Consider the following 11737-nt stretch of genomic DNA (forward strand, 5'->3'; position numbering starts at 1 on the left):
TGCTTTTGACTTATTCAAAGGGTGATGTGTGTCTGTATCTAGATCTACGCTGTCGAATAATACAGACTGAACTGCATTATATGCCTCTGTACCAGGCATGGGCAAACTTGGGTCCTCCAGGTGTTTTGGACTTCTACCCTCAGAATTCCTAACAGCCTACCGGCTGGGTTGTCATCAATTTTACGGGCTGTATGGCTGTCTTCCAGAAGCATTCTCTCCTGACGTTTCGCCCACATCTATGGCAGGCATCCTCAGAGGTTGTGAGGTATATTGGAAACTAGGCAAGTGGGGTTTATACATCTGTGGAAGGTCCAGAGTGGGAGAAAGAACTCTTTGTTGGAGGCAAGTGTGAATGTTTCAATTAATCACCTTGATTAGCATTGAAAAGCCTTGCAGCTTCAAGGCCTGACTGATTCCTGCCTGGGTGAATCCTTTGTTGGGAAGTGTTAGCTGACCCCAGTTGTTTCTTCTCTGGAATTCCTTTCTTTTCAAAGTGTTCTTTATTTACTGTCCTGATTTTGGAGTTTTTAAAATACTGGTAGCCAGATTCTGTTCATTTTCATGGTTTCCCCCTTTCTGTTGAAATGCGGGACTACTCTAACAAATCACTATGTCAGACTTCATAGAGAAGCCACAGAAATCTCCAAGCATGTGGCCAATTTCAACAGAAAGGAGAAAACCATGAAAATGAACAAAATCTGGCTACCAGTATTTAAAAAAATCCCTCGAAAATCAGAACAGTAAATAAGGAACAACACTCTGAATACAGGAGCATTCCAGACATGAAACAATCAGGGCCAGTTGTCACCTCCCAACAAAGGATTCCCCAGGCAAGAGGCAGCCAGGCTTTGAAGCTGCAAGGCTTTTTAATGTTAATCAAGGTGATTAATTACAACATTCACACTTGCCTCCAACAGACAAGAGTTCTTTCTCCCACCCTGGACCTTCCACAGATACATAAACCTCCCTTGCTCAGTTTCCAATATACCTCACAACCTCTGAGGATGCCTGCCATAGATGTGCGTGAAACGTCAGGAGAAAATGCTCCCGGGAGATGACCATATAGTCCGGAAAACTTACAGCAACCCAATGATTCCGGCCATGAAAGCCTTCGACAATACAGATTGAACTGCATTATATGGATCTATACCAGGCATGGGCAAACTTGGGCCCTCTACGTTGTTTTGGACTTCAATCCTAACAATTTCCATAATTGTGGGAGTTGAAGTCCAAAACACCTGGAGGGCCCAAGTTTGCGCATGCCTGGTGTAGATGCAGCCCTGGAGAAGGAGGGGGCACGTCTACGGCCGCATCTACACTGCCTTATGATGCAATTGCAGATGACCCATTACTTTAACTTGTACCAGAGATGCGCCGGGCTTTTGTTCCGGAAGCCGAGAAGACGCCTCTCTCTTTCTCTTTCTCTCTTGGGCCCCGAAAGGAAACCTGCCCTGTTTCGGTTACGCCTCGTGTAAACATTTTCGCGTCGAACCCTTCAAACCCCGCGCCTCTCCCAAAGGGGGGATTAAGGCATAATCCTCTCGCTCTAGAGCTGTAGTTGGATTAATTTCGTCGTCTCTCTCAGTGGCTGGTGGGATAATTTTTTTTGCTCCCTGTAGGCAATAACAAAAAAAAGACGCCGCCTCCTTAAACGCGCCCTGGTTTGGGGAGGGTTTAATGGGAGCTTTTCCAAAGGACACAAGGAAAAGTGACAAGACTGACTTTGGAGAGGGGAGGCTTCGTCCCGTGGTGCCGGGGGCTAGAGTGAGCAGAGAGGGCTGGAAATGAAATATCAAACAAAAAGAAAGATGTGTTGTGGAAGGCTTTCATGGCCGGAATCACTGGGTTGGTGTGAGTTTTCCGAGATGTATGGCCATATTCCAGAAGCATTCTCTCCTGACGTTGCGCCCACATCTATGGCAGGCATCCTCAGAGGTTGTGAGTTCTGTTGGAAACTAGGCAAGGGAGGTTTATTTATCTGTGGTAAGTCCAGGGTGGGAGAAAGAACTCTTGTTGGTTGGAGGCAAGTGTGAATGCTGCAAATAATAATAATAATAATTATTATTATTATTATTTTTAAAAATTATACCCCGCTTTTCTCCCTCTCAAAGCGGATTACAACATATTGAAATCACATAAACAACCTTCAAAGTACATCACAATAATATAAACCTAATGGAATAAATAGATTAAGAAAAACAACCACAGTATAGAATCAAGTTCATGAGGCATCATATGGAGACATATATTGCATTCTACTCCAATTAATCACCTGGACTAGAATCGAAAAGCCTTGCAGCTTCAAAGCCTGGCTGCTTACTGCCTGGGGGAATCCTTTGTTGGGTGGTATTAGCTGGCCGTGATTGTTTTTTGTCCAGGATTTCACTGTTTTCTGAGTGGTGTTCTTTATTTACTGTCTTGATTTTAGAGGTTTTAAAAATACTGATAGCCATAGTTTGTTCATTTCCACGGTTTTCTCCTTTCTGTTGAAGTTGTCCACATGCTTGTGGATTTAAGTGGTTTTTCTGTGTAGTCTGACATAGTGGTTGTTAGAGTGGTCCAGCATTTCTGTGTTCTCTGGCATATTATTTGAGAACACAGCATATTATTTGAGATATAACACCGGGAGGGCCCAAGTTTGTCCATGCCGGTTCTACACTTTAGAATTACAGTAATGCAATTTGCTATTCATTTAACCGCCCCCATTCAATACTGTGGGATCATGGGAATGATAGTCAGGTGAGGCGCAAGGACTTTTGGGCAGAGAAGGCACCAGACCGCCTCAGACTACAACTCCCAGGATTCCATAGTATTGAGCCTTGGCAGCTGTAACTACATTCATTGTACAGTGTGGATTCAACCAAGAGCGTCATTCCCGGGCATCAGTGCATTACTGGGATGGCAGATTTCTCGTGTAATTGCCTGACAATTCGCTAATGAAATCCATCATCCTGTTCAGGATTTGGGGAAGACTGCAAAGAAATCCAGAAAAGGAGAGAGAAGAGGGTATATTCCATTTGGGGGCCACTCCGTGTATTCCTAGCATCTCGCGGTCCAAACTCTTTTCTTCCTTCCTGCGTTCGCCCTCTTTTTAACATATATATATGTATATTAAATAGAAATAAAAATAAAACATTTATAGATAACGAATCCGCATTCCCAAGACATGGTAAACAGACTGAGTTGCTGTGAGTTTTCCGGGAGGAATGGCCATGTTCCAGAAGCATTCTCTCCTGAAGTTTCGCCCACATCTATGGCAGGCATCCTCAGAGGTAGTGAGGTCTGTTGGAAATTAGGCAAGTGGGGTTTATATATCTGTGGAATGTCCAGAGTGGGAGGAAGAACTCTTGTCTGTTTGAAGCAAGCATGAATGTTGCCATTGATCACCTTGATTAGCATTGAATGGCCTTGCAGCTTGGCTGCTTTCTACCTGGGGGAATCCTTTGTTGGGAGGTGTTTATTTCGTGTCAAAAGCATTGTGCAACAAATACATTTCAAATAATGGGGGGAAAAGAAAAAAGAAAAAAAAGAAATCACGAGCAACTAAATAGTTTTGAACCAAAAGCGGGCAACAGCAACCGCATTGTCTGTAGCTTTAAACAACTCCTCCTCCGTACATGAGGCAGGGCATTGTGGGCAAGCATACATGTGCTGAGTTGTTTGTTCAGCTCCACAGTCACACAAGGTGGAGGATTCCTCCAGGTAGTGCCACCTTGCCAAGTTGTCTTTTGATCTGCCCACTCCGCTTCTGAGTCTGTTCAGGGACTTCTAAGTTGCCCATTCTTGGTTTGCCCCTGGAGGAAGACCCTCTTGGGAGGTGTTAGCTGCCCCTGATTGTTTCATGTCTGGAATTTCCCTGTTTTCAGAGTGCTGTTCTTTATTAACTGTCCTGATTGTAGAGTTGTTTCATACTAGTAGCCAGATTTTGTTCATTTTCATGGTTTCCTCCTTTCTAAAATCAGGACAGTAAATAAAGTACATGGCCATACAGCCCGGGAAACTCACAGCAACCTAGTTCGAACTGTATATTCTGGTCAGTGTAGAGTAGACGCATATCACGCAGTTCGAACTGCATGATATGGCAGTGTAGACCCAACCTTATTCTGTATCCCAGGCATGGGCCAACTTCGGCCCTCCGGGTGTTTTGGACTTCAACTCCCACCATTCCTAACAGCCTCAGGCCCTTTCCTTTTCCCCCTCAGCCGCATAAGCGGCTGAGGGGGAAAAGGAAGGGGCCTGAGGCTGTTAGGAATGGTGGGAGTTGAAGTCCAAAACACCCTGACGGCTCAAGCTTGCCCCATACCTGCTGTACCCCATCCTTACCAAGGAGGCAATAATAATTTGAGAATTTCGAGGCTCCGAAGACAAACACCGTCCTCCCCCCTTCCCCTTTTGAGCAGGAAAAAAACATATTAATGGAAACATCGTGCGAGCTTCGAGAGAGAGAGAGAGAGAGAGAGAGCCTTTTAGTAGCTGGCTTTGCCTAGTGCAGACCCGTATTGGGTTTCACAAGGTCGTTTGTTGGAATAGTTTGGGGGGGGGGAATGACTCGCATATTTTGGAAGTAGAGACAGTATATTTCACCCTAGTAGCAGTTTTTTTTTAAAGGAAAGCCTTCTGATGACGGTCCTTGCTTGTTTAGTCTCTCTGGGCGCGCCCTCCCTCCTCCTCTTCCTCCAAAGCGTCAGGCGTTTCTCTCGGCAAAGATTTCTCGTTATAGGCTTTGGCCTCCTGACCGCGAGCTGCCAGCCGCTTCGCTTTTATTTCTGCCCATATAATAAGCGGGGAAACGGGGAGGTAATTGGGTTAACTACCCGAGCTTCCTTCTGGGAACCAGCGAGGCCCACTAAACGCCTTTTTAAAAATGATCGACGAGCCAGCGGCGCCCGAGCCGCAGCCGCCTTTGCGCCTTCTTATTTTTGGCTCGTAAAGGAAGGGTTAAAGAGGGGGGGGGGGGGTGGATGGATATGGGGGGAGGGAGGGAGAGGGAGGGAGGCGAGGTTTGCCATGAAACACAAAGGCGAGGGGCCTGGGGACTCGCAACCCAAATCCACTTGTAATCGCACGAGAGAATCGCACATAATTACTTGAGCAACCTAGATTAAGATTGATGAGCCTTTAAAGCGCCGTTGCGGATCGATCCCCTGCCCTTCGCCGCCCGGTTGGGGAGGGAGAGGGGGAGGAAGAGAGGAAGGAGGGGTGGGGAAAAGAGAGAGAGAGAAGGAGAGCGAGGGAGAAAAGGGGAGGCAGGAAGGGGACGCATGTGATCCCGATCAGCTGACTGGGGTCAAGAGGCCAAGCCGGCCTATTAGGCCCGGGAAAAACAAGAAAATGAACGAAAATAGAGTTTGTATCAATATTATCCATCCCCTGGTGGGCTTGGCTTGAAAGCTGTCCAAGGCGGCAGCGAAGGGAGAGGGAAGGAGAGGAGGGAAGGCTGCCTTGGGGTTCCTTGAAGCTTTGCCTCCTGCAGACAGGCTGATGCGGGTTAAGGGGGTGCGAAGGGAGGCTGTGTCTGCCTCCGACTATTTAATGCCCCTCGAAGCTTGCTTCCAAGTGCCCAGGCAACAAACTCTTACCAAGGGGCAGGAAGAAAGTGTCTCATGTCCATCACGACGCCTCCTGTTTGTGCCCCCCCCTCCGTTGGGCGAGTGGGCTTATTCACAAAACACCCTCCCCATAAATGTACAGCAGAGGAACTGATTAGCAGCAGCCTGCAGCCTGACCCAGCACCAGGCATGTAGCGGGGAGGGGGGAGGGGCTTCAGCCTCCCCCCCCCCCTCCGAAATTCTCAGGGTGGTCCGCGAGAAGGCCTTACATTTATGATTTAAACTGTTATGTTTATTCATATCATGATCTGATCACCATGCTCAATATATCCCATATGCATGGGGGTATTGGGATAACAATACAAAAGGTTTGCTAGGGTAGACCTTCTCCCGCTCAGACTCAGCCCCCCCCCCTCCCCAACCAAAATCCCAGCCCCTCCCGAAACAAAATCCTGGCTACGGGCCTGCCCAGCACCAATAGCCAAAAGTGATAAAAATAATAAAAACACAGACAGATGTTCTCTCTTCCTTTTGAGGCTTTTCTTTGTAGCAAAATAATGTGGTTGAACTGATTACAAAAACAATGCCTCCATAACTCAAATATAGTTCTTTATACTTCCTTCTTTGCTTCCATGCTGGGCTTCTTCCTCATGCAGATGAACAGCTTCTCCCTCACAGAGTCTCCTTGCACACTCGGAACTTACACATGAGCTTCAAACAGGAGTTTTCTCACAGGAGGCCTTCAACCTGGGGCTTCTCACACCAGGCCTTCTCACATATTGAGGCCTCCTAACACTGAGGCCTACTAAGCTACAGGTACACCTGCTTATATTGAAACAGAGCTTTTGCTGAGACATTGCATCCATTTAACCTTTTGTAATTAAAAATATCTAGTTAATTTTCAATATTTCTGACTAAGGGGGTGCCAAGGGAGGCTGTGGAGAACAGTGGCCAAGTCTACCTTGGAAGCTTGCTTCCAAGTGCTCAAGCAACAAATTCTCACTAAAGGTCAGGGAAGAAAGCCTTTTCTCTGGGCTTTGTGTTACCTCCACCTGGGTCTCAGCTTGATTTCTTATGTGATCATCTTGCCAATTAATGCACATTTAAGGGCAGTAATTGACCAGTATAGATGTGGCCTAAGGGTGAGCCCAGGCCCAGCTCCAGTCTGCCAAGCTTGGGCTTCTTTTCTCCAGAAGCCCAGGGTTTCAGCAACCAGTCAGTGTTGGTGAATCTGAGCTGTTGAACCCCTCAGTTGGGGTGATTTCACCATAAATATAGCAGAGTACCAGAAGTAAACCTCATAGCCAGCAGAAGCTTAATGAGTGTTGAGCTAAGATAAGCTTCCATTCCTCAGAATGGTTTAGGATTACAGAGTCAGAACTTTAGGGTCAAAAATATTTATTGAAGTAAAAGAAATACATTCTTGATAGAAAAGGTCTTGGAGCTATCTAACTTACTAAACGAGCTAAAAAGAGAGAGAGGCAAAATGTGCATCCTCATAGGTAGAAAGGAAAGACATAAAAACAGTGGGGAATGGCCACATCGCCAGCTAAGAAGGCCTCACAGAATTCCATGGCTACATCATCAAAAGGGGGGTGAAGACTGGGACGTACTTAGTGCTAATCTTTTTTATACTGGTTTTAAACCACTTCATTGGACATGTTGCAATTTTTTGTTATTTAATATTTAATGTTTATTTTACTTCAGTGATATTTGTCTTTACTGTTCTAATGTAGCACAAATCCTATGGAAAATCATACTACGTATTTCTGACATTAATATTGGAATTTGTTTTCCCAGAAAGTCTTTTCTTGAGGAAAGACAAAGACCTTTCTGGGAAAACATGCATAGGAATGTGGGGGGGGGGGGGGGGGAGGAATCTCCCTAATCTTATTTCTAGTCTAGTTACTCATTGAGGCCTGGAAACTTGATAACAAGAGACTTGTGCAGTTCAGGGATGAAACCCAACAGTCAGGAGCACCCGCAGCAGCATCCAAACCCACTTCCGAAGCCCTATGTCTCACTAGGGTCTAACATTTCAACCCTAAACAATGCTGTGGGGTTTCCTAGTAAACACAAGGATGAATGCGCTCGGATGGGTCCCTCCAGGTGTTTTGGACTTCAACTCCCACCATTCCTAACAGCCTCAGGCCCTTTCTTTTTCCCCTTGGAAAAATGGAAAAGGAAAGGGCCTGAGGCTGTTAGGAATGGTGGGAGGTGAAGTCCAAAACACCTGGAGGGACCAAGTTTGCCCATGCCTGATTGAAACGGTGAAATGAATTGTATTAATGCATGTGCTGGAAAAAAATCATAAAAGGGGGGTTGTAGTGCACGATTTGTATCGTAATGTTGCCACCACGGCACATTTCCTCGTGAAGTTCATTCCGGGGAACCGATTTCCGAAGTAGGAACCACCCCGGGTTCTGTTGTGTTTGAGGCGCCCTTTGTAAAGAGTGGGAGGCCCGTGATCCTTGCGCCGGACGTGGCCTCGATTCCCACGTCAGCCTTCCTGGGCTGCTTTCCCTCAAGCCAGCACATTTCCGTCTACACTGAGCGTTTAATGCAGTTCGAAGCTAGCTCCAAACCACGGCGGGCCAGACTCCAAACTCCCCCAAAGAGACGCGAAAGAAAGGGCTTCATGGGCATTAATGCTCAGCGGGTTGTCGAAGGCTTTCATGGCCGGAATCACTAGGTTGCTGTGAATTTTCCCGGGTTGTATGGACATGTTCCAGAAGCATTTTCTCCTGACGTTTCGTCTGCAACATCCTCAGAGGTTGTGAGGTCTGTTGGAAATCATGTAAGTGCGGTTTATATATCTGTGGAATATCCAGGGTGGGAGAAAAAAACGATTGTATGTTTGAGGCAAGTGTACTGTTTCAATTGGCCACTTGGATTAGAATTGAATAGCCTTTTATCTTCAAGATCTGGCTGTTTCCTGCCTGGGGGAATCCTTTGTTGGAAGGTGTTAACTGGCCCTGATTGATTCATGTCTGTAATTCCTGTTTTCTGAGTGGTGTTCTTTATTTACTGTCCTGATTTTAGAGTTTTTTAAATAAAAGATTTTTTATTATAAACTCATCATTTTAGAGGGTTTTTTTAAAATACTGGTAGCCAGATTGTGTTCATTTTAATGGTTTTCTCCTTTCTGTTGAAATTGTCCACATGCTTGTGTGGACTCTGAAATCGGGACAGTAAATAAAGTACACCACTCAGAAAACAGGAATTCCAAACATGAATCAATCAGGGCCAACAAAGGATTCCCCCAGGCAGTAAGCAGCCAGACCTTGAAGCTGAGAGGGCATTCAATGCTAATCCAGGTGGCCAGTTGCAACATTCACACTTGCCTCCAACAGACAAGAGGTCTTTCTCCCACCCTGGACATTCCTCAGATATATAAACCCCACTTGTATCGTTTCCAATAGACCTCACAACTTCGGAGGTTGCCCGCCATAACGTCAGGAGAAAATTCTTCTGGAACATGGCCATACAGCCCGGAAAACTCATTGCAACCCAATTCTCTGTGGTTTGAGCCATGTCATCACCACTTCCATCAGTGTTGGATCGGCACTGCATCCAGTTGTCGAAGCAGACGGGCCCAAAGTAGTGATCCAAAAGGCAGTCATCCTAGGGTTGGGAAGCGCAGGGGCCCATCGGATGCCCTGCGCTGAGTCCTTCGGGGGTGAAGCTTGCTAGACCTCGGGCTCCTGCACCAGCAGCTCTGCTTTCCTTTGCAGTTAATGGGAGTTTGCTTAGAATTGTCAGCCAGAGAGCTCCAGATCTCCCAAAATAACAAACTCGGGGGTCCCATAGGAAGGAATCAAGGTAGTTCAAGTTTCTCTCTGCCCTGGCGGCCTTGGTGGGATGGGTACTCCGACCAGAGCTTTCTCCTTCCTTCCTTTCCTGCTTCTTTTCCTCCGGGCCTGACCTGCCTCTTGTCTCCTCCGCAGGGCCCGTGGTGCTCAGCACGCCGGCGCAGCTCATCGCCCCCGTGGTGGTGGCCAAGGGCACCCTCTCCATCACCACCACCGAGATCTACTTCGAAGTGGACGAGGACGACCCGGCCTTCAAGAAGATCGACCCTAAGGTGAATTGGGGAAGGGCGGGGGAGAGGTGCGCCGCCGGGGGAACCAAAGGGACTCTTTCTTTTTTTCTCGTTCTTTTTTTCTGGGGAGGCTCCAAAGCGTTCTCTCTCTCTCTCTCTCTCTCTCTTTCCCTTCCCTTCCTTTCCCTCTGCTCCTCTTTGATTAAAAAGCCCAGCAGTGCCTTAATGACGTGAAATCCTCTCTTACTCTAGAGCGCTCTGTCTTTAAAACCATCTTTATTTCTCATACCCCCCAAGGCCTTTGTGGGGACGTGGGCAGATTTAGCGCTTAAGCCAATTGCCGAGCAATCCCTGGGGGACCGCTCTCCAGCCTAGGCAGCCGGGATGATGGGGCGGCCCACGGGAGAAGGAGGCGGAGGAAGAGGAAGCCAGGCGAGGAAGGAAGCGAGGGAGGGAGGAGAGGCCCTTCCTGCCTCGCGTTTTGGGGAGAGAAGGGGGAAGGAGGCCGGGAGCAGGAGGCGCGCGCTTCCTTCCACAAAACCAAGTCCAGCCTCGAGACAGAAGAACATAAGCTCCGTCCACACCAGGCATGGGAAAACTTGGGCCCTCCAGGTGTTTTGGACAGCCGCTTAAGCGAGGAGAGGAAGGAGAAGGAGATGCTTAAGCGGCTGAGGGGAGAAAGGAAGGGGCCTGAGGCTGTTAGGAATGGTGGGAGTGGAAGTCCAAAACACCCGGAGGGCCCAAGTTTGCCCATGCCTGGTCCACACTGACTATTCAGTCCATCTCTTTCAAACTGCCACGGCCAGACAACAAAACTCCCACAGAATCGCGAGAAAGAAAGCCCTTCATGCACATCATCAGTGCTCTCGCTGTAGCTTCTGTGATCGTCGCCATCCGGGGCCTCAAAACTGGTGTGTCGGATGGTTTATGTAATCAACCGCACATTGAAACCATTTCCTTCAGTCCCGGTTTGAAACTGCGCCCAATGGTCAGTGTGTATATTGGGGCCCAGTCGGATAGAACATTCTCTCCGAGAGAAGGATACATCTTTAAATCACCTCCATGTTCTTTAAACGCATTTTTTTTCTGGCAATAGTTTGTATAGCTGTTATATATATGTCTCTATATCTATATTCTGGCAATAGAGTTGCTGTGAGTTTTCTGGGCTGTATGGCCACGTTCCAGAATCATTATCTCCTGAGGTTTCGCCCATATCTATGGCAGGCATCCTCAGAGGTTGTGAGGTCTGTTGGAAGCTAGGCAAGTGGGGTTTATATATATCTGTGGAAGGTCCAGGGTGGGAAAAAGAACTCTTGTCTGTTGGAGGAAAGTGTGTGAATGCTGCAGTTAATCACCCTGATTAGCACTGAAAAGCCTTGCAGCTTCATACCCTGGCTGATTCCTGCTTGAGGGAGTCCTTTGTTGGGAGGTGTTAGCTGGACCTGATTTTTTTTTCCTGCCTGTAATTCCAGTTTTCAGAGTGCGGTCCTTTATTTACTGTCCTGATTTTAGAGGGTTTTTTTTAATACTGGTAACCAAACCGCCCTTGCTTAGTTTCTAATATACCTCACAACCCCTGAAGATGCCTGCCATAGATGTGGGTGAAACGTCAGGGGAGAATGTTTCTGGAACATGACCATACAGCCCGGAAAACTCACAGCAACCCAGAACGCAAACGGTTTTATATTGGAGAGAAGGGTGCATCTTTAAATCACCTCCATGATCTTTAAAGGCAATTAATATATAGTTTGTATAGTTATTATTATTCTTATTATTATATAGGCACGAATTTGTATAGCTAAGTCCTGGCAATAGTTTGTATAGCTATACACACACACACATATATGAATATATATATGAATATATGTATTCATATGTATATATATGTATATATATACACACACGCATACATATACATACAGGCACTAGTTTGTATAGCTAAGTCCTTGTATTGGGAGAGAGGAGAGGTAAAAGTGGGTCAGTGGCCCAATGAGACTGGGCCCGAGATTAAAGCTCCATCTAGACTGCCATAAAATGTATTCCGAAACTACATGATATGGCAGTCCCACCCGCGGCGCCTAGGAAAGGCTGGGCCGGGGCTGTGAGGAAGGCGGGCGAGTCCAGGCATTCCTCTGGCGCTGGCCTT

General features: G+C 47.0%; 1 protein-coding gene across 3 annotated transcripts in view; it reads left to right on the forward strand.

Moving 5' to 3' along the window:
* Window positions 1–11737, forward strand: part of LOC100554350 (neurobeachin) — a 385661-nt gene that overhangs the window by 161659 nt on the left and 212265 nt on the right. For all 3 annotated transcript variants that reach the window (XM_016992607.2, XM_008107912.3, XM_062974715.1), the window contains one exon: window positions 9497–9633. In XM_016992607.2, coding sequence (XP_016848096.2) covers window positions 9497–9633 — 137 coding nt within the window. The remainder of the gene's footprint in view (window positions 1–9496; window positions 9634–11737) is intronic.

The sequence above is a fragment of the Anolis carolinensis genome, chromosome 3 (genome assembly GCF_035594765.1).
Source record: "Anolis carolinensis isolate JA03-04 chromosome 3, rAnoCar3.1.pri, whole genome shotgun sequence".
NCBI classification, from domain to species: Eukaryota; Metazoa; Chordata; class Lepidosauria; order Squamata; family Dactyloidae; genus Anolis; species Anolis carolinensis.